This window comes from Miniopterus natalensis, chromosome 3 (assembly GCF_054644295.1).
Source record: "Miniopterus natalensis isolate mMinNat1 chromosome 3, mMinNat1.hap1, whole genome shotgun sequence".
NCBI lineage: Eukaryota > Metazoa > Chordata > Mammalia > Chiroptera > Miniopteridae > Miniopterus > Miniopterus natalensis.
The window spans coordinates 87,406,148-87,428,390 of NC_142083.1; the positions used below are offsets into that span (position 1 = coordinate 87,406,148).

General features: G+C 42.2%; 1 protein-coding gene across 1 annotated transcript in view; it reads left to right on the top strand.

Moving 5' to 3' along the window:
- The window catches only part of GRIN2A (glutamate ionotropic receptor NMDA type subunit 2A), a 342,626-nt gene that overhangs the window by 221,107 nt on the left and 99,276 nt on the right, over positions 1–22,243 (top strand). Inside the window, exon 3 of the mRNA XM_016197618.2 lies at positions 11,213–11,327. Coding sequence (XP_016053104.2) covers positions 11,213–11,327 — 115 coding nt within the window. The remainder of the gene's footprint in view (positions 1–11,212; positions 11,328–22,243) is intronic.

Genomic DNA, 22,243 nt, shown 5'->3' on the forward strand with positions numbered 1-22,243 from the left:
TCACATAAAATTAACCATCCCAGGGGCTTCAAAAAAGGTGTCTTTTAAAAATTCTCTCCAAGTGCTGGGACTGTGCATACAACGAGGGTGCATCCCCGAGAGGGGAACATACCACATGCAATGCCGAGCTGAGAGCTGGGACGGGGCCATCTGACTTGGAGGACTCGGGGAGGCTCGGTGGCAGGCTCTGCGATGGCACGGAGGCGGCCGGTCAGCATGACGTGGGGATGGGGAGGGTTATAGCTCAGCAAGTAGCGTGGATGAAGCCGTGTGGCCCGCTTGTCCTCTCCATCAGGCCCGGGCTCGGTATGAGAGGGAAAACGTGGTCCCGAGGTGAAGATGAATGCGGTGCTTCTCGAACTGAGTCAGTATGTGTTGAGCACGCTGTGCCAGACAGCGTGGTGCTGGGAAACATGAGTGACTAAAGCCAAGGTCTGCACTCTGCCTCTGGTGACACCGAATGCGTGAACGTGACATCCTCAGAAGAGCAGTAGGGGCCGATGTACTGCGAAGGGTATGGATTAAAACGGAGGAAGAAAAGGCAGGATCATCGGGAAAGGCCCCGTGGCAGAAACGGAGCTTGAAATTAGACTCTCCAAAGAAAAGCATCGGGTGTAGACTGAACATAAAAGGAGGGAAGGCATTCTGGCCGGGAGGAGCAGCATCTGCTAAGAGATGGGGCAGGGCCCAATGCAGGATTAGTGTTGGGAGGGAAATCAGGAGATAGGATCGAATGGCAGGGCTGGAAGGAACCCAAGGAGAAGGTTAACTGAGGTGCAGAGAAGCTCAGTGGTAGCTGGTACAGCTGAACTCAAAGTCTTTAGAATCCCTTTTGGTCCAGATAGTCACTCGACCACTTAATCCAGCTAGGATTAATTTTGTTTTTAAGTGACACAAGGCCCAAAACCTTAAAGTGGCTTAAACAAGATAGGCATTGAGCTCTCTTTCCTGTCAAAGAAGTTCAAGGTGGCCCAGGGCTTGTGTGGTGTTCCACGGTGTCAGGGACCCAGGCTGCTCTGCCTTGTGGCCCTGGCTCTGCCACCCTCAGCCAGTGGCCTCTACCTCCTAGTGATCGAGGCGGCTGTTAGTGTCCCAGCTGTCACGTCTGCGCACTGCAGCCAGGAAAGAGGGAGGGGCGGAGAAGGGCTCATTCCCTCCCTCTGAGATACTTCTTATAAGTTATACATGTCAGATCTTCCCCCTTCTATTGGCCAGAACATAGTCACATGGTCATGACTGGCTACAAGGGCGGCTGGGAAATGTAAAGTTTGTTATAAAAAGCCCTGTGCCTGCTAAATATGGGTGTTTCTATTACTAAGGCAGAAGAGGAGAGAGGATATTGATGGATAACCACAGTGTCTGGCACCCTGGGTAGTCTTTGGCCCCATCCTAAAATCCTCTGAGCCTTTGTTCTTTCTCTGTAAAATGAGAAAGTCCACACTTAGTCCTTAGGGTGAAAGTCCACAAACATATGGAAAGTACCTGGTACAACACTTACCACGTGTTAGGTGCCGAATACATTTTAGTCCCTTTGTCTAGGAAGTTGTTATTTCTCACATATTCAGGGAGGTGGGATGAGATACTTGGTCTCCTGACTTGAAGACCAGGTTCTTCCAGTGCATCAGCAAGGGGAACAAATTTCGTAATTGTTTTCGGACTTGTTTGTTTAATTGATTGATATAAGGAGTAGATTTCCCCCCCCCCCCCAAAGTATAACTTAAAGGAAGTCCAATATATTAAAGATTCAAGCAGAGGTGAAAATCCTAGAAGCCCAGTGGCCTCATCCCACCCCAGCCTCTCCTCTGTCTTCAAACGACATCATCTGATCCCCAGCGATCCACAGAGCACAGGAAGACACCCACTGGACAGAGGGATAGAGTGGGGCTCATTGGCAGAGGGCAGGAGAGAGCATGTCAAAGAGCCAAGACTTGCTATTCCCTCAGTAAACATGTACTGAGCATCTCCTCTTCGCCAGGCACTGTTCCAGGTTCTGGAATGTTCATACAGCCGAGAACAAAATAGACATTTCCCCTGTTCTCATGGGAGCTACATTCCAATACGGGGATATGCAGAAATTCTTGGATAAAATCACGCCTTGAATTGACCCGTATCATCTCATTCTCTACATTTTTGGGGTGGCAGGGAGGCAACATCCACACACAACTGCTTGATTGTGATCCAAAATAATTTGGAAGCATAGACGCAGGTGATCAAGTGAGCTCACAGAAACTGCTTTTCAAGTTAGCTAGTATTTTTGGCTCTCTTGGAATAGATGATCATTACAAGGACGGCTCCACTGATCTCTGTGCCAGCCAGTTCCAAATGGTTGGACATGGCAGAGTCATTAGAGGTCTATGGTGATATATTCGGAGCTAATATTGTTACAAAATACTATCCAAAACTTCAAGAATTTCCAGATCCCCAACCAGGTTCCTGAAAGAACCACACATATAAGGAATAAGAGCAGAAGTGAGATTCTGAGAATGAGTTTATTGATGGACACTCGGGCTTCCAATAACTCCTGATGAGGTTGAGTTAGGTCGTGAATCTTAGATCCTACTCTGTATGACCTGCTCCCAATGTACACCTTTGGCCACATGGTTTAGGTATGCTGTCTGGTTGGGGAGGGTTTGGGAGGGGGAGTGGTCGTATTTACAGAGTAAGTTCTGCCCTAACTTACTATAAGTTTTAGACTCAGAAGCTGTATTACAAAAGACGGCATGTGGAACATGCCTCCAAAAAGCCTCCTTTGGCTCAGGTGTGCTCATCGAATGGAGACAAGAGGCCCAGAAAATGTAAAGGGCAGGCTGCAGGCTGGCACCAAGTCACCACCCTGGTACCATAGCCTGGGCTGGGAGTACTAAGGGCTCTGAGCAATCAGATGAGCTCCTCCTCTTTCCTTGGGGTGGGGGCCTAGGGGGCTCACTGTCTCCCTTGAGGGATTGGAATTAGCAGCAAAATGATCTTCCAGCATCTAAAAGAAAGCTTTTAATCTTAAATTTTAGGAGAAAAAATAATTATGTAAAACCATGGCAACTGCCACCATCATTTATTATGTGTCAAACACTCTGCTGGCCACATTACATACCTTGTCTCATGAAATGTCATCTAATTTAATCCCTATAATTACACAGTGACTTGTAATTATAACCTCACTTTTACAGAAGAGGAAAAGGATGCTCTGAGAACTTGGATGCTTAGCTGGGATTGAAGACACAGAGCTGCATTCTAACCCAGGCTCTCAGATTCCAAGACCAACATTGTCTTGCAGAACTGTCTGTCTGGAGTTGCTGCACAGGAAATAAGCATGGAACGAGCAGTTTCCTGGACGCCTCTGTCTGCTCATTCATTTAATCAACAAATACTTTTCAGTGCTTACTGCAAGACACGCATTCTTCCAGGTTTTAGAATCGCAGTGATCAAAACGAAGATCCCTGCTTTATAGAGTTTACCATCTCCTGTTCTAATTAAAAAAAAAAACCAGTGTTGCTCAGCCAGGACAATTAACATTATTTTGTTTTAATTGGCCACAGTAAAATTGGAGTTGAAAGAGTGGATACTCCCCTCTTTTTTTAAACCTAGTTCTTTTCTTTTTCTTTATGATGTTTTGATGGTGCTGGGTTGGAATACACAGGTCTATATGTTAAGAGTTATTGCATTTCTGTGCTGATATTTAAGTCTCAGCTCTGTGGTCGTGCCTTTGGTAATTGTTCAGAGGAAATGGGAAATCACCAGAGCATGAGAAATTGAGTCCCGGGCAAAGAGAAAAGTGTGTTCATTCAGAAACCTGCTGAAAAGAAACGTGAAGGGGTGGTGCAGGAGATGGGGACTGAAAACAGGTGGCAGCTCCTTGACTTTTCTCTAAGAAAGGGGAGGGTCTGTGCCCATAAGGGGATACAGAGGAGAGGGTGCTAAGGGAGACAGTGAAGGTGAAAGGGTTTCAAACCTACAAGAGAAAACCAGGAAGAGCAAAACCATTTAAAAAAGAGAGAGAGTGTGTCTTGAGAACTTAAAAGAGGTTAAGAAAACTGTAACCCTTTAAATTAAATGACAAACGAAAAATGGTGACACCCAAAGCAGTTCAAAGAGGTATTTAAGGGATAGTGTGATTTGGGAAAAGGCCCCGGGGAATGTGGCAAATGGCAAAGCAGATGGAAAATTAACCTAAAATTGAGAAACACTAAATGGGTTATGGTGGCATTTATGAAACGGTAAGAGAATTAAAGTCTGAAGGGAAATGGTGAATAATAAATATGTCTAGAAAACATTTCAAATAATCAGGTTTGGGAAGTTAAAGGAGACTTACCACTGTAAGACGAAAGAGAGAAAATAGAAATCTGGGGGAATGAGAGATTTTAAGTAAAGTTAAAGGAGCTGACGCGGCCCAGATGTGGTTGGCTTTTGCCAGTAGGACAGAGGGCCCCTGGGAATGAGTGTACTGAATGGCAGCAGTGAGCATGGCACTAAAAAGACCAGCTTGCATTTGGGATGAGTGTTTGAAAATACAGCAGGGTGGGAAAATAGTGAAAAATGCATTGAAAATTGATGTAAATGTTAACTACTATTTATTAGGCAACAGCTGTATGCTAGGCATTGTGCTGGGCATTTCACGTGCGCTATCGCTAATCCCGCTCCCAAACCTGGGAGTTCGGTATCTGTTAGGTTAGGACACATGGAAATGTCGTGGCTAGTCCGTATGGGTTAACCTGATCTGTTTTTACAAAGAAGGCAATGGAAGCTGAGAGAATTGTAAAGACACTGTCCAAAATGACATATCTGGGGAGTGGTGGAGCCCAGCTTTGCTCCGATTCTGTTGTCAATGCAGAAATAGCAGTTCGCTCTTTTACCCATTTTGCATATATTTGTGCAGCACCAGCTATGTGCCAGACACTCTACTGTACTAAACAGGCCAGAAGCAGTTGCTGCCTTCACGATGCATACTGTCTGTTGGTTTCAAAACACACACCCAAGACAGCCTCGACTAGCTGTCCGATAGAAATATAATGTGAGCCACAAGTCATCTTAAATTTTCTGGCAGCATATTAAACAAGTAAAAATTAATTTTAATAATATATTTTATTACACTCAATATGTCTAGACTATTTTGATGTGAAATCAATATAAAATTATTCATGAGCTCTTTTACACTATTTTTTAAAATATATTTTTATTGACTTTTAGAGAAAGAAGAAGGGAGAGGGAGAGAGAGATAGAAACATTTAAGAGAAACATCCATCGGCTGCCTCCTGCATGAGCCCTACTGGGGATCGAGCCCACAACCTGGGCATGTGTCTTGCCTGGGAATTGAACCTGCAGCCTCTTGGTGCATGGGTCGATGCTCAGCCACTGAACCACACCAGTTGAACTACACTGTTTTTTAATACAAAGTCTTCCAAGTTCAGTGTGTATCGTGCCCTTATGGCACATCTCCATTCAGGCTACCATGTTTCATGTGCTCGACAGCCACCTGAAGCTGGTGGCTACCGAATTAGACAGTGCAGGTCTAGAGAGACCATGACATTTCTGGCCCAGTTTCTTGGCAGTCATGTTTATATGGGAAGAATGGCCTACCTGTTTCTCAGTGTTATTTCTGATCCCACATACAACATCATAGGGCACAAGTGGAAAGCAAGTCATGTTTCTTTCACTTGGACTTTAGCTTCATGCCCCTAAGACTAGATACCAAAGGAAACTTGTGTGTAAGTCATATACAGGGCGGGGCAAAGTAGGTTTACAGTTGTGTGTACATGAAACACAGAGTTGATTCTTGTATTATTAGTTATTAATTACTGTGTCATTTTCCTTACGATGAGCTGTAACCCTACTTTTGCCCCACCTGGTACATTTACACAATTTTGGTTTAGTGCTGTGTATGTCACTAGCAATAAAATACAACTACTTGACACTTTACCATCAATGGGTGATGACAGCACAGAAGCAGACCCTCTGCAAACCATTAGAGCCACCCCCTTCTACATTTTGCCAGCAGGCTTTCATATATTTATTGCTTCTGATGGAAAATTGAAAATGTCATTTGAAGTTTAGCAGCAGCCAGAATTTCTCATATTTTACCTGGTCACTAAATATTTATCATCAATTTCCGAGAAGTAAACAAACCAGTGATAAAATTTTACTGTTTAATACAAATGCCCAGCAGGTGTTAATGGGGACTAAGCAATGGGGTGTATAATGATATTTCCCCAGGTAAAGAATTTTGCTCTGGAACAAGTTTAAATGGGAAGAAAGCCCAAAGAAATATGGATTGTCCTTCCTAGAAATTGGATGGGGGAATTGAAGGTAATAGGTACTTGCTCCCTGCCAACTTCATAATGAAATTACCATTCAGCAAAAAATTTGTGAAGGTCCTTAATAAAAAAAACAGAAAGAAAGAAAGAAAGAGAGAAAGAGAGAAAGAGAAAAAGAAAGAAAGAAAGGAGAGAGAGAGAGAGAGAGAGAGAGAGAGAGAGAGAGAGAGAGAAAGAGAGAAAGAGAGAAAGAGAGAAAGAGAGAAAGAGAGAAAGAGAGAAAGAGAGAAAGAGAGAAAGAGAGAAAGAGAGAAAGAGAGAAAGAGAGAAGAGAGAAAGAAAGAAAGAAAGAAAGAAAGAAAGAAAGAAAGAAAGAAAGAAAGAAAGAAAGAAAGAAAGAAAGAAAGAAAGGAAGGAAGGAAGGAAGGAAGAAAGAAAGAAAGAAAGAAAGAAAGAAAGAAAGAAAGAAAGAAAGAAAGAAAGAAAGAAAGAAAGAAAGAAAGAAAGAAAGAAGAGACAGTATTAACACTGAGCTTATGGACTTTTTGGTCCAGAATATTGAATCATAAAGGAACACAGAAAAAAATCTGGAGCATCAGAATTTCCATATAATTGTTCCCATAAAATCTGAAAAGGAGTGATTGCATCTAAATAATCACCCTGCTAATTCCATCTAATTGCACTTTACAAGATGGGGGAAAAGGGAATGAGTGGAGGAAATAGATGGGGAATTAAAGAGGATTTATGTGAATTCAACTGGCAAAGCAAAAGGGGACCTGGGTGCTCGACAATGCACGCTGGCTCCTTGATTAAAATGGTCACTGTGAGCTTTGCTTCATACAACATAACCCTGTGAATGACTCTCCCCCAGGCCACATGTTTAAGTCAAACCCAAAATATTTTTTTCTCTGGCCTGCCTTTTCCAAACAGATAACATGTTGGAGATTCCCAAACCTCTTGATAATCAACTAAGTTTTTCAGTTTCACCCACACTTAGGGCCTTAGGTAGACCCAACCTGACCTCTATTTATCCCGAAGTAGTAGATCATCAAAACCTGGCTTAAGAGCTCGCTGGATTCAATTAAAATTAAGAAGAGACTTGATGAACTGGCTGCCTAACTATGAGTTTGGGCAGCAGCTACAAAGTGACTTGGTTAAAGATTTCCTGCCAGCCCAAGTAAAGGACCCCGGTGGCCCCTGTCTGCAGCCTTGATGTTGAGGTTGCACGGATAGAGTTCCGCCTCGTTTCATGGTTCTGCCTCTGACTTGGCGGTTTCCTCCGTGCAGCGCGTCTCCTTTCTTCCCCTTCCCTCCTCCTGGGAACCCGACTCCCCCTCTCCCACTCTGTCTCCTGATTGCAGCCCTGCCCCACAGGAGAACTGGCCCCTCCATGCCGTGTGCTCTTCACCAGCCTACTTAGTACATATCTCTAATTTTACACTAGCTCTTCTTTTTTTAAATTTGATTTTAGAGAGAGGAGGGGAGAGAGAGAGAAATAAGAGAGAAAAAGCAATCAGTTGCCTCCCGCATGCACCCTGACTGGGAATTGAACCTGAAACCTAGGTATGTTCCCTGCATGGGAATTGAACCCACCACCTTTTGGTGTACGGGGCAATGCTCCAACCGCCTGAGCCACATTGGCCAGGGCCGCACTTACTGTTCTGTATTGCAGTTATTTGTTGAGGATATATGTTGGCTTATTTTGTATTATTTTCCTAGCATGGTTCTTGCCATGGGGTGTGACATATACATATAGTAGGTATTTAGACATGTCTATTAGATGCGTGGATGAATGTACTGAGGATGGATGGTCTCGGATGGATGGATGGATGGATGGATGTATGTATGTATGGATGGATGGGTGGATGGATGGACGGACAGATGGGTGGCATTTCTGGTGATGATCTGTCAACACACTCTACCAGCAAACGTTCACTCTACCCCGAAAGTGTGCCAGGTAATGTGATAGAGCTAAAAATAACCATGGGGAACAAAACCAAAAAAGTCAACTTGAAACAGATGAACAGCTTAATTTAGACCCCAATTAGTTACTTTGAAAGCCAGCTGATAATGAGGAACCTGACCAAAATCCAGTCCTCGCCTAAACTCTGAATCCAGGCAAATTGTCTCCTCAAGGGTTTCAATAAGGGAATGTGAAGTGGAGCCCCCCTTAAACGTGCCTGCCTGGACCGCATCTGCTCAGTCCAGCCGGCGTCAGCCAGGAAGCAGCAACGGATGAAGCGACAACAACAACAAAAGCCCAGTTCCAATTGTCTAGATAGTGAATATTTTCCATCCATGAACAAAAACGCCGGTATCGTCTTCAAATACAGAGAAGCTTTTTACCTCTGCTTCTCTTGGCAACAAATCTGAGCGTATCATCCCTCTCCTTCAGACCTTTCATGGATCCCCACAGCTTTCTGAACAAAATCCAAACCCTGTAGGGTATCATTCAAGCTCCCTTAGGATCTGGCTTCAGGGATTCTCTCCAGAGAAGTCCCACTGCCCTCCAGCCTACCAAGATATTTCCTGCTTCCTCCGGCGTGTGTCACCCCTTTGCTGGCTGATTCTTCTTTCCTTAAGAGTATTGCCCAGCTCAGAATCTTTCCCTCCTGCCTCTCCTCAATCCCTTCCCTCTTCCCGTTCCCCAGGAATCCTCCCTAAATCTCTCAGGTTGAGCTAGGGGCCCTTCCCCTGTGTTCCCACAGCTTCTCACACTTACTGTCCATCCGTACACAAGTGGCATTCCAGTGCTTTCACTGTTTATGTGCCTATGCCACTGAATTGTAAGAGGGCAGACAGGCACTGTGGTTTTTATTGCTCTTTCCATAGGACTCACCATAACGCCTGACACATAATAGACATTCAGTAAATAGTTGTTGAATCAATAAATGATCTTACTAGGAAATGATCTGAGATGCCTCAAATGCCCCAAGTAGAATAGTGATTACTCTGCTTCTTCTAGAATAGCAGTGCTTTTTGCTAAAAACGGTTTTGTTAAAAATGGAAAGCACTTGCATAAACTTTGGAGATTACAAAGATACACAAGAGAAAATAAAAAGTACCTGTCATTCTCCCACACGTAGACAAGTCCTATTTTTACCCTCTTTTCTGCGTGCTTAACATTAAATACTGTGCATTTTCTCCATGCCATTAACTTGCTTTCAGAGACATGATTTTTAATGACCCAAAGAGTGCATTGAACGATACACAATACTTGTCCTTTGAGTTTCCTCACCTGGTCATTGGACAATTGGTTCTCCCCACACACGACACAGTCAGGTCTTCTGCAGAATGGTGGCCGAGGGTGGACATGCGGCCAGTAGGCTGATTCTTCTTTTGGGAATTTTCCTGTAGTCTAGCACTCCTCTTTAATATTTCACTTTTTCAGCTGCTTATAGTGTCAAAGGAACATAAACCAAGGCGATGCTGTGACTTTGAGATGCCATGTTTCTGGGAGGTCTTTGAATGCCTCAATCCAACATTATTTATTGAGTGTCTGCTTCGTGGTATGCTTTCTTGGAAATCTTTCACAACATCACATTTTTCTCAGGCTGCAAGGAGATGTGGGCCCTTGGGGACTCCCCACCCAAAGGCAGGGAGATGAGCTCTGCCTGCCTCCCCACCTGAGTCCCGCCTTCCTACAGGGACGGCGGCTTTGAGGAGTGGTGGAGATAAGAGTGTTGTAAGACAGACGGATGTCGCCTGTGATGAAAATACCAGTGCCAAACGCTGACTGCAGAGATATTATATAAGGCAGATACCGAGGCATTGTCCTTGATAACCTGTCTTCCTCGCGCTCACCTCTACTCCATCACTAAATACCTGCTAAACATTTCTCCCCTCGGTCCTATTTGTTGCTGCTCCTACTTTTCCTTCGGGGCCACAACAGGACCAAAGCCAATATCCTCTCTAACATGGATATAAGAACCCAGTAACCAAGCCCCCTGTACGCATCCTGATCCCCTTCAAGCCTACTTTCCATATAGCCTTCAAGACGTTATACAAGGAACGTCTGATTATATCACCTCCCTAATTAAAACCTTCATTGTCTTCCATTATTTTAAAACAAGGTAGAACTCCTTAGCATGGCCTGAAAAGCTTTGCATTGCTTCCTCCTACTCACTGTCTCAGTCACGCCACATCCTACACTCCCCCGTCTCTCTCCGCTTCATCCTCACGGGTTTGCAGTCTGTCCTTTGTAGGTATGACCACAGGGCTCTTGCATATGCTGTCCCCTTTGCCTGGAACATGCTTACGTCTTTTCTAATGTAGCTAATGCTGACTCATCCTTCAAGGCAAGTTGCACTTCTTTACAGAAACTTTGCCTGATGACCCTTGTTTCACTTTCTCCCAGCACACCCACCTCACTGTTATAGCACTTGTCATAAATCTATAATTAATCAATTAATGCCTATACCTTCCCTTGGACTATAAGCTTCATGAGGAGAAGGATCATGTCTGGTTCCTTATTTATCCCCAACCAACTAGCTGGGTCTTGGCCTGTAGCACATGTTTAATAAATATTAGTTGGTTGACTAATAATGAACGGATGGGAAATCATCTCTCTGAAGTTGTATATTGCATGGTTTATGTCTTTATGAGCTTTCTTTGGGGAAGCTTGTTAGAACACTATAGAGCATGCTTTCAGATCCTCCTGTAAGACGGTCATCTGAACAGGGCCTATGGGTCTGGCAGGACAAAAAGGCTCCATCCATGTGCTAGTTGCAGTCGGTTACTGAAGCCTGCACAGGATGGGGGTCTGAGATGAGCACAGGCTCATGGGAAAGGGCGCCCGGTCAGTTAGCAGAGCCGCACGTGCACTACTGCCACAGGCAGAGCTGCTTGAGGTGACGGTGTCAGTGTGCACTGCGTCAGGGTCACCCTGATGGCGTCGTCCACTCATTGGTTTGACACCTCTCTGATTCTTCCCTAAAAACCTTGTCTTTCTCTCTTCCTCTTTCTAGATTTATGGTCAATGTGACATGGGATGGCAAAGACTTGTCCTTCACTGAGGAAGGCTACCAGGTGCACCCCAGGCTGGTGGTGATTGTGCTGAACAAGGACCGAGAGTGGGAAAAGGTGAGTGTCCTGTGTGCTGAATGCCCGGGAGGGATGAAGGGCTGGGCAACAAAGGGTTCGAATTTCTTGTTTCCCCACATCATTTCCCGTTGAGCTGCTCCAGATGCCATCCCGTGCCAGCGGCAGAACTTTTTTGGTACAAGGCAGACAAATTGCAAGGTACAATTGGAATGCTTTCCCCAGGTGCACTGTGGGAATTGTGTGCTGGGGTCTCAGGTCTCAGGAGGAAGGGTCATTGAAGCACACAGGGAAATTTCAAGGCAGTGGAGTTTTGTTCATATCATTGCAGTAGCAGATGTTGACTATATAGCCGCGATCACACCAGTTTGCATAAACCTCATAATTGTGTACTGTGTTTACATATTGAACCATATGGATGAACCCCTGTGTTTTCATTGACTTAGTCTTTTACTTTAAATCAACTAATTTCCAAAATTTAAGTGTGTCATATCTATGAAAGCTTAGGTTGGAGAGGGAGGTTTTATTGTTTGTAAAGCACATTTTCTAGTACATGTATATTAACTATAAAAAAATAACTACATTAAAAAAAATCATCTCATACCATAAAACTACATCTTGAGTCAGAGAAGGGAGACTTCCTAGGGACTTACAGTGGATGCCATGTGTACATGACAATATCTGTCCCAGTTGCACTCTCTCCTTCCCCATAATTGAACTCTCAAATTAGTCACCACAATATCACATGAAGAGTGAAATAAAAGAGACCAAAAAGGAGGCCTATATTGTTATCTTGCCTTTGTTAACAAGCAATGCATGGCAGCTTGAGATTTATCTCCACTTAGTACATCAGATGGAGGCCTGAGAGACTCTATGGGGGCAGGAAGATACTGGATATAGTGTGAGTACCATCCTATGATTAACTAGGGTCGGAAGAAAATACTGTGCAACAGAAGCATTGACTTTGGCAGGCGGGGTGGGGTTAGTGACAGGTCCCCAGGAGGAAATGAGGAAGCTCTGGGAGACTTTGCCTGCTTCACCCAACAGCTACAAAATACACATTCTTCCTCGGGCACTTGGAAAGTTCACCAACTAGACTAATTCTGGAGCATAATACAAGACAAAATACATTTTAAAAAATTGAAATAATACAGAATGCATTCTTTGACCACATGACATTAAAATAAAAATTAATGACAAAAATATATCTAGAAAAGTGACAGATGTTTGGAGATTAGGTAGCATACTTATAATAACCTGTAGATCAAAGAAGAAATCAGAAAGACCTTACAAGGTATTTAGAATGGAATGACAATGAAAATACAGCATATCAAAACTGGAAGAATAAAGTTGATGATGTGCTAAAAATGCTTATAATAAAAAAACAAGGAAAGTCAATGATTTAAGCTTCTACGTTAAGAAACTAGAAAAAGAAGAGTAAAGTAGACCCAAATGAAGTAGAAGGAAGGAAATAATAAACATAAGAGTAAAAATTGACAAAGTAGATCACAATATAGAGAGAAAATCAATGAAGTAAAAAACTAGTTCTTTGAAAAGATTAAGAAAATTCATAATTCCTAGCAAGAATGACCATACAAAAAAAAAAAAAGAAACACAAATACTAATAACCAATACTAAAAATGCAAGAGGGGATATCACCACAGACATTATATCCTGCAGGCATTAAAATTATTTTTAAAATTATGAAAAAGTTACGCCAACAAATTTGACAATGTAGATAAAATGGACAAATGACTTGAAAAACCAAAATTTTCTAAAACTGACACAAAAAGAAATAGACAATCTGAAGAGTTCTAAATTTGCTAAGAATTTTAATTCATAACTAAAAACCTTTTCATTTAAACAGCAAGAAAAACCCCTGGCCTAGATGGCTTTGCTGTGAATCCTACCAGAGATTTAAAACAGGAATAAGACCAATCTACATGGAGTTTTTCCAGCATATTAACAATCATGATCCAGCAATGTACTTGAAAAGGATAACACATCGTGGATAAGTGGGGTTTTTCCTAAGAATACAAGATTGGAAAAACAGAAACTTATATGGTCATTTCAATAGATGCAGAAAAAGCATTTGACAAAATTCAATATCCGTTCTTGAAAAAGAAGGTAGATTTCTCAATCCGATAAAGGTTATCTATGCACACCACATAACTAACACATTTTATAATGATGAAGTAATGAAAATAGATCCACAAATAAACATTCACATTATTCTGATGAATAGTTATAACAATGGGGGAAAGGAAAGCCTTTTTAATAAATGGTACTAGATCAACAGGATACCCATAAAGAAAAAAATAAACCTTGACCTCACACTATACACAAAAAATAAAACAGATTTCAAACTTGAAGGTAAAAGCTAAAAGTACAAAGTTTGTAGAAGGAAATATGGGAGGATATTTTCGTGATCTGAGAAAGCAGAATGAAAAAGGCATTAAGCATGCAGTAAAGTAATAAACTAGACTCCATCAAAATTTAAAACTTTTGCCCGTGTATGGACACTGTTCAAAAATGAAAAAGGCTCCTGGCCGGCATGGCTCAGCGGTTGAGCATCGATCTAGGATCCAAGTGATCGTGGTTCGATTCCCGATCAGGGCACACTCCCGGGTTTCGGGCTCGATCCCCAGTGGGGGGCGTGCAGGGGGCAGCCGATCAATGACTCTCTCATCATTGATGTTTCTCTCTCTCTCTTTCTCCCTCTCCCTTCCTCTCTCTGAAATCAATATATATATATTTTTTAAATAGAAAAGGCAAGTCATGGACTGGAAGACATATTTTAAAAATATATATAAAGCAAAGGGCTCATCCAGAAAAATAAAGAGCAACAGTCAATAATAGCAAAAAAGGTGCAATTAAAAGTGGGAAATTGACTTAAGCATGAAAGCATGCTCACCATCACTGTCATCAGTGAGATACCACTTTACATGCACTGAGTGGCTAAAATGAAAAAGCATGACAAGTGTTGATAAGGATGTGGAGCTACTGAATATCTTCTATATTGCTGGGGGGAATGGAAACTTTCCACCACCGCTGAAGTGTTTGACAGTTTCTTACAAAAGTTAAATGTACACAGACCTTATGATCCAGCAGTTTCACTCCGAGGTATTTGCTGCAAAGGAATGTAAATGTATACCCCAAAGTAATATTTGTGTAAGAATATTCATTGCAACTTTATTCGTAAGAGCAGAACATCCAAAAGAACTCAGATGCCCATCAGCAAGAAAATGGATAAATAAAATATGGTATTTTCATAAAATGCAATGCTGCTCCTTAATAAGGAATGAACTGGTAATTCCCACAACAATGGATGAATTTCAAAAACGTTATGTTGAACAAAAGAATCCAGGCACGGAAGATTATACTGTATGATTTCACTTCTGTGAAGTTCAAGAAGAGACAAAACTAGTCTGTGGGATTAGATATCAAAGTAATGGTTGCTTCATTAACAGGAAAAGGGCAGAGAAAACTTTCTAGATTTATGACAATGTTCCCTGTCTTGAACATTTGTCAAAATGCATCAAACTAACACACAAGATATGTTTATTTTACTGTATGTAATTGTACCTTAATTTAAAAAATTTTTGAAATTGAAATTTTCAATTATATAATTTTCAATTATATAATTTCAAATTGAAATACCCAGTATAATTAACTACCAATGTTTACTGAGTCTCATATTTAACTCCCAGAAAAGAATACTAATTATAGCAATATTAGCCATTGTCTAGTGTATACCTACTCTTATTTTTCCTTTAGGTGGTACACCCAAGTACTAAGTGATAACTTAGTTTATTCAGTCATTCAACAAATATTTATTCAGTGCCTACTATGCGCCAGGCGCTATTCTTGAGGTTTGAAATCTATCAGCGAGCAAGAGAGAGAAAAAATATATAATCATTTCTGTACCCATGGAAGTTAGATTCTAGTGTGTGTGGAGGGAGCTGGGGTGGAATTCTGTGTACTTTTGAGATGCTCGGGAGAAACATTGGATTCTAGTTAACTGTGCCTAGATGTTACCTCCTCTCTTCCTTCCCTCTGGTCTGCCCTGTGGCCCAACATGCCACCATACTAAGTGGGTTCCTTAAGCATCTGTGATTTGGAGCTTTGTTGTTATTGTTGTTGTTGTTGTGTGTAATGCTTTCCTGTATTATCTTCTTTTATCCATCCTTCAGGTTCTGGTTTTTCTTTCATCTTACATATGCAAAGCCAAAATGCAAGTTACTTTTTTTTTCTTTTTCTGCCTATGTTGTTGAGTTGGGGGTTATTTTTCAACCTTTTGAAGTTACACAATCCGAAGATCCCTTTTAAAGCTATAAACTCCTTCTCCCTGGTTGAATATAACCAGCCCCGGGTCAGGCCTGACTCACGCCTGTAAATTTTTTGTGCCGCCTTTGGACCTAGCTTATCTGCCAGGGAGCCTGTTTATAGGGAGGCCACTGCAGGGTAAGTGATAACATCTCATTAAAGAAGGCTGCCATTGATGTCCTCCATTACCACATACAGAAATGCCCTTTTAATATTTTGTGTGTCCTGCTTCAAATTCCTGTTGAAATACAGCAATTTCTCAAAAAGGCAGCTCGGGGAATTGCTGCTGAGTTGAGCTTAGAATGTACAAATGCTTCCTGTAGTTGGCCTATTCTCTTGGCACTCAGGAGATCCAGTGTTTCAGAAATAACTCCTTGTGCTTCTGTCTTGAAGACAGAGGAAGCCAGTAGAGCAGGTAAATACCAATCATGTTTTACTTAAATCGGCCCCCAGAGCAGCACACACTGGTATAGCAGCAGGTCAGCAGAGGGGAAGGCCTGCAGAAGGGGAGACCTGTTATTCTGGGACTGAGAGGTGATTTTTTTTGATCCCTGAGGTCATCCAGTGGTGTCACTGGAAGCAGCAGCATTTAATGATGGTGTCTGGCACAAGATGACAATCCCTTGGAGGGGAATTTGCTTACTGCTGAGCCTTTGTGAGTGGCTGCTGTGGATTATTCCAATGCTATGCACAATGCCTGCCTGTGTCCAGCACACATAGAACTCTGTTCTGAGCAGATTTTCTCTTGCAAACCAGGGCTTCTGTGCCTATTGCCTCTCCTTTCCTTTAGTGGTTTTGCTCTGCCTTGGAGCTTGGTGGGTCCAACACTTCCTAGAGATGCTTGAAAATAATACCCTGGGTGTAAGCCAATTGTCAGCCCAGGTCAGGTTAGCCAATATCCCCTGTGTGCCAACTCTATGGCCAACATTCCATCAGGCACTGGGGCTGCTGCAAGGATGAGAGGAAACCATCCTTCTCCTCAAGTAGCTCAAATTGAGCCATTTCTGGGGAAAGAGGGATGAACTTGACTTGGTCACTTGGGGAAATCTTCATAAGGGTAAGGACACTGGCTTTGGTCCTAGAGCAGTAGCTTGGATTTCTTCAAGTAAAATCAATTTCTTATTAACTACCTGAAAAAATGCTTTGGGAATAATCTTATGCACCATCTTAGGGTTACACTAGCTTTAAAATGGGAAAAAAATATGTATATATACTGTATATATCTGTATATACACCTACATACAGACTAGTTACAGAGAGACAGAAAGAGAGATTTAAAGAAAGATTTAAAAGCAGTTTAGAAGTGGGAGATCCAAGATGGAAGTGGATTGAGTGGAAGCTACACAGACACTCTCCTAGGAACAAACTGGAATTACAATTAAAATACAGAAAAACTACCAAAATAATCAACTGCAACTGAGGACAAGCTGGAGAGCACCCTCATAACCAAGGAGGAAACGTAGAGACCGCGTAGAGACTGGTAGGAAGTGTGAGGCACGAAGGGCTGACTGGGCTCCCACAGGCAGCAGCTGAAGGTCTGGAGGGATATCTAGCTGTGGAGGGTTTCCACTGAGAATTCTGGGGTCTAAGCCCCAAGCTGGGCTCCCCAGCCCAGAGCACCAGAACTGAGAAAGGTACCCACATAACATCTGGCTGTGAAAAGGAACAGGTTTTCTGTCTGCCGGGGAGAGACGGCTAGAAATGCAGGCACCCTCTTAAAGGGCCAACACACAAAGTTTCGTGTGCAGCCTCTCACCTTGGACTCCAGCAGAGGGAGGGCAGAGAGGACTGGAGCTGTGTGAGGAGAATCCAGAGGGACTGGCTGGGGAAACAGATCTGAGGGAACCCATCTGGACCCTGGTGCTGAGTCATTTCCTCATACTGCAGAGGACAACTTTCTCAGGCAGACATTTACCTTCCAAGCAGCTTTTGCCTGGGGGTGGGGGGGGGGATGGAGAGAGAAGTAATTGCCCCACCCTGCTGCAAAACCTCTGGTCCCATCCTGTGGAGTTTCTACAGCCTAAGGTTCATTAAGAGGCTGAATAACAGCCTCTGGGTGCTTTGAGTCTTTGCCTGGTTTGCTTCTGGACCCAGGGCTTGGAAAAGCAGACCTTGGTGCACATCTTGGTCCTGTCCAAATACATCCAGCCCCAGCAGAGGAAACCAGAAGCTGTGGAGTGTGGAAAACTTCAAACAGGGTACTTAAGGCCAATAACAAACAGCATCTGGCATTGGCCTGCACCAGAGACCATCCAAAAGACTGGGAGTCCTAGCAGATCTACCTAATACATAGAAACAAACCCAAACAGGAGGCCAAAATGGGGAGACAAAAAAACAAGCCCCAAATGAAATAACAAAAGACTTCTCCAGAAGAAGAGCTAAATGAAATGAAGCAATCTTTCAGATATAGAGTTCAGAATACTGATCACAAGGATGCTCAAAAGCATGAAAAAAGATACAGAAACTATGAAGGAAATTAAGAATGATATAGTAGAAATAAATTAGGGGAAGCTGAGGATCGGATCAGTGAACTAGAAGACAGGGTAGAAAAAAAATCACTCAATCAGAGAACCAAAAAGAAAAAACAATTAAAAAACAAGAGGACAGATTAAGGGAGCTATGGGACAAAATGAAATGCAACAGTATTTGCATCATAGGAGTGCCAGAAGAGGTCGAAAGTAAGCAAGGGTTAGAGAACCTGTTTGAAGAAATAATGTCAGAAAACTTCCCTAACCTGGTCAAGGAAAAAGTCATACAAGTTCAGGAGGCACAGAGAATCCCAAGCAAGAAGAACCCAAAGAGGCCCATGCCCAGGCACATAATAATTAAAATGCCAAAATTCAAGACAAAGAGAGAATCTTAAAGGAAGCAAGAGAAAAACAGTCTGTTACCTACCAAGGATCTCCCATAAGGCTGTCAGCTGATTTCTCATCAGAAATTCTATAGGCCAGAAGGGAATGGCATGAAGTATTTAAGGTAATGCAAAACAAGGTCTGAAACCAACACTACTCTATCCAGCAAGGCTATCATTCAAAATAGATGGTGAAATGAAGAGCTTTCCAGACCAAAAAAAAAAAAAAAAAAAGGCTAATGGGATTTATCACCACCAAACCAGCTTTGCAAGAAATGTTAACGGGACTGCTGTAATAAGAAGTTGAAATAGAGAGAATGAGAAACAGAGCCATAAAGAAATAAAATGGCAATAGCTAAGTACCTATAAATAATAATCTTAAATATAAATGGATTAAATGTCCCAATCAAAAGACATAGGGTAGCTGAATGGATAAGAAAACAAGACCCAAATATATGCTGTCTACAGGAGACCCACCTCAGAACAAAAGACTCATACAGGCTAGGGGAAAAAAAACACAAGAAACTTCTGGAGGACTTTAAAGGTGAGATTGACAGCAATACAGTCATAGTAGGGGACTTACACACTTCACTGACCTTACTGGATAGATCTTCCAGACAAAAAATCAACAAGGAAACAGTGACTCTAAATGACACACTAGATCAGATGGATTTAATTGACATTTACCGAACATTCCACTCCAAAGCTACAGAATAGGCATTCTCCTCAAGTGCACATGGGACATTCTCAAAGATAGACCACATGTTAGGACACAAAATAAGTCTCTAAAAGTTCAAGAAGATTGAAATCATATCAAACACCATCTTGGATATTTACACAATGGAATACTATGCAGCTATAAAAACGAAGGATCCCTTACCCTTTGAGACAGCATGGTGCAACCTGGAGAGTATTATGCTAAGTGAAATAAGCCAGTTAGAGAAAGACAGGTGTCACATGATCTTACTCATATGTGGAATCTAATGAACAAAATAAACCAATGAACCAAATAGATCCAGAGACACAGAAGCATGGAACAGGCTGACAAATCCCAGAGGGAAGGGGGGGATGGGTGGGTGGGGGGAGATTAACATAAGAATTTATATGCATATACGAATAGCCCATGGACACAGATAATAGTGAGGTGAAGGCCTTGCGGGAGGGGTACAGGGTTGTGGGGATCAGTGGGGAGAAAAAAGGGACATTTGTAATACTTTCAACAATAAAGATAAATTTAAAAAAAAATAAAAAATAAAAGGAGTTTTTACTCCAAACATAAATAGGACAAAACCCATAAATATTAAAGAAAAACAACCCTCTTGTTTTCTAGAGAAGTGCAAATTAACAATGATAGAGTCCCTGGACGACATAGGTAGACCCATATTATGTCTTCCTAAGCAAAGCGTCCCCTTCCCTTTGCTCCGCTGTGTCTGCTGGCTCTTCACTCTCACCGCTGCATCCCCCTGGCTCCTTTGGTTTCAGCTGCCTTCTACACTGTGATCCCTCCCTCCAGCCCAGAGATCCCAATCTCCAGACTTGCTTGCAGATTGTCCACTGACCTCCAACTTCATCTTTTCCAAAGTCAAAGTCATCATCTTCCTCTCATGAATATGGTCATTTTCCTCTGTCCCAGTACAGAAAGCGTTATTCTTATCCTCTCAGTATCCCCCAGGCCCTCATATTCGGTTGTCATCTGCTCATGCGTAGCATGTCCTGATGTTCCTGTCCCTTTGGATATTTTCCCCACTTTGCCAAGGACACCCTTTCCGTTGATTCTACATCTGCATAATCCAAAGTGGGTTCAGTCCTTCCTACTTCATTTCTACAGACTTGTCTACTAACTCCCCAGAGCGTAAACAGCTGGCACTGTAATTGTTTCCTTGTATATTCATCTTTGCTTAGACTGGAGACCCATCAGGAATATGTCTGTTGTTTTCATATGTTTCTTTGGCTCTACCACAAGGCTTTGTTTCTGGTGCAAAGAAGGGCCTCTATACAGTCTGCTTGTAATGATGACTTTAGTCACCATTTATTAAGAGCTACTCTGTACAAAGAGCTCTGCCAAGAATTTTACATCCGTAATCTTGTTCAGTGATTTCAACAACTCACCTAAAGTCAGTATTCTTATCCCTGCCTCATAAATGGAAATTCAAGTTCAGAGAGGCTAGTGACCAGCTTCAGATCCCTCAGCTAGTATGTGCTGAAAGCAGATATGAAAAGACGCCTGCCTGACCACAAAGGCTGCATTCCTAATGACTACATCATCCTGTTAGTGGGAAAGGATAATTTAGAGGAGAAATTAAGGGAGCTCCTCCTACCCTTAGAATGAAATCCACCTCCTTTTCCTCACTGGGTAAAGCAGATTCCACCCAAACCCAACTAATTGGAACTTGCAGTATAAGCATTTATTGCGTCTCATTGTCCCTGTCTTTTGTGGTGAAGTTCCATCTTCCAATTTGTCTCATTAAAGAAGGGGATTGTACCCTGCCCCTCGTATCTTGTGCATTATGAAGTAGGTGTCAGTTAAAGAATTCCTACAACAGATATGGTAAAGGGTATCTTAGAAAAAGCTAAGGTTGGTCTCTGGAGTGTGTAGTTCTGACTGTGGCATGTCAATGTGTTATCAGATCTAGTGAGGCTTTCACCAACAACGATGTGTGCATGGGGTGCCTGTATGACATGATGTGATTTCTAATTATAGAACGCTCGAATTCCCTCACTTCTACATCACTGTATTTTAACTACCCCTCCGTGACTCTCCTACCACATTTAACCCAGAATGGCCCCATGAGTCTACAGAACACCACATGAGATGTGCAGGAGATTTCGAGTGTGGGTGTGGGTGTGGGTGTGGGTGTGGGTATGTGATATCAATAACCTGCAAAAACGTTCATCCTGCTAAAAGATCGAAGTATTTATGCAAACATTATACTTGGCTTCCACACACACACATTCCAATGATTATGTAAAAGAAAAATGGAGGGATATTATCACTAAAACCAGTAAATGACAACCAGTGGAACACTTGTGTGTTTGCTGAAAAGGAAATGCATCATTTACATTCTCTACACGTGGACAGAAACATATTATGGCTTCTACTATGTGCTCACTTTGCTTAGAAAAACAATGGCAGCCTATTGATGAGGCCATGAATTCTGGTTGTGACTGAAAGAATACTGTTTGTTTGCTTTCAGGTTTTCACTTTTTCCTCTACATTTAGGTTCCTCAATAGCTGGTGCTCAATAAATGTTTATAGAATGGATATGAGAAGGAATGGAAACATTTTTAATGAACTTCCCCAAATGAGGAACATCACTTAGTGTGGTCATTCTATAAGTGTGGTCATTCTGTAAGTGTGGTAGGTTGGGTTCCCTATATCAGAATCACCATGAGAAAGATGTAAAGGTCTTGGCCCTAACTCAAACCTAGAGGACAATACTTTCTGACTCTGCTTTTTCATAAGCTCCCCTAGTAATTCTCATGTCCATTAAAGATGTAGAGCTACTGCTTTAGGGCATAGATTTATTCCTTGTAACCCTGACAAAATGGTTTCATCTAGGTTATCAAGGTTCTTGCTTTTTAGTCTTTATGCCTCTTTATTGCTTTGCAATACACTGCTTATTAGCAATGCTTGAGAGGAATGATACGGGAGAAAAGCAAATAAGGAAATTGGAGTCTCGTTGCACCTTGAGTAATATCTGATGAATGAGACAGTAAAAATGCCAAATAAAATGTGGTTTATGAATATAGTTTAGGTCCTGTCACCTGGCGAATCCTCAAT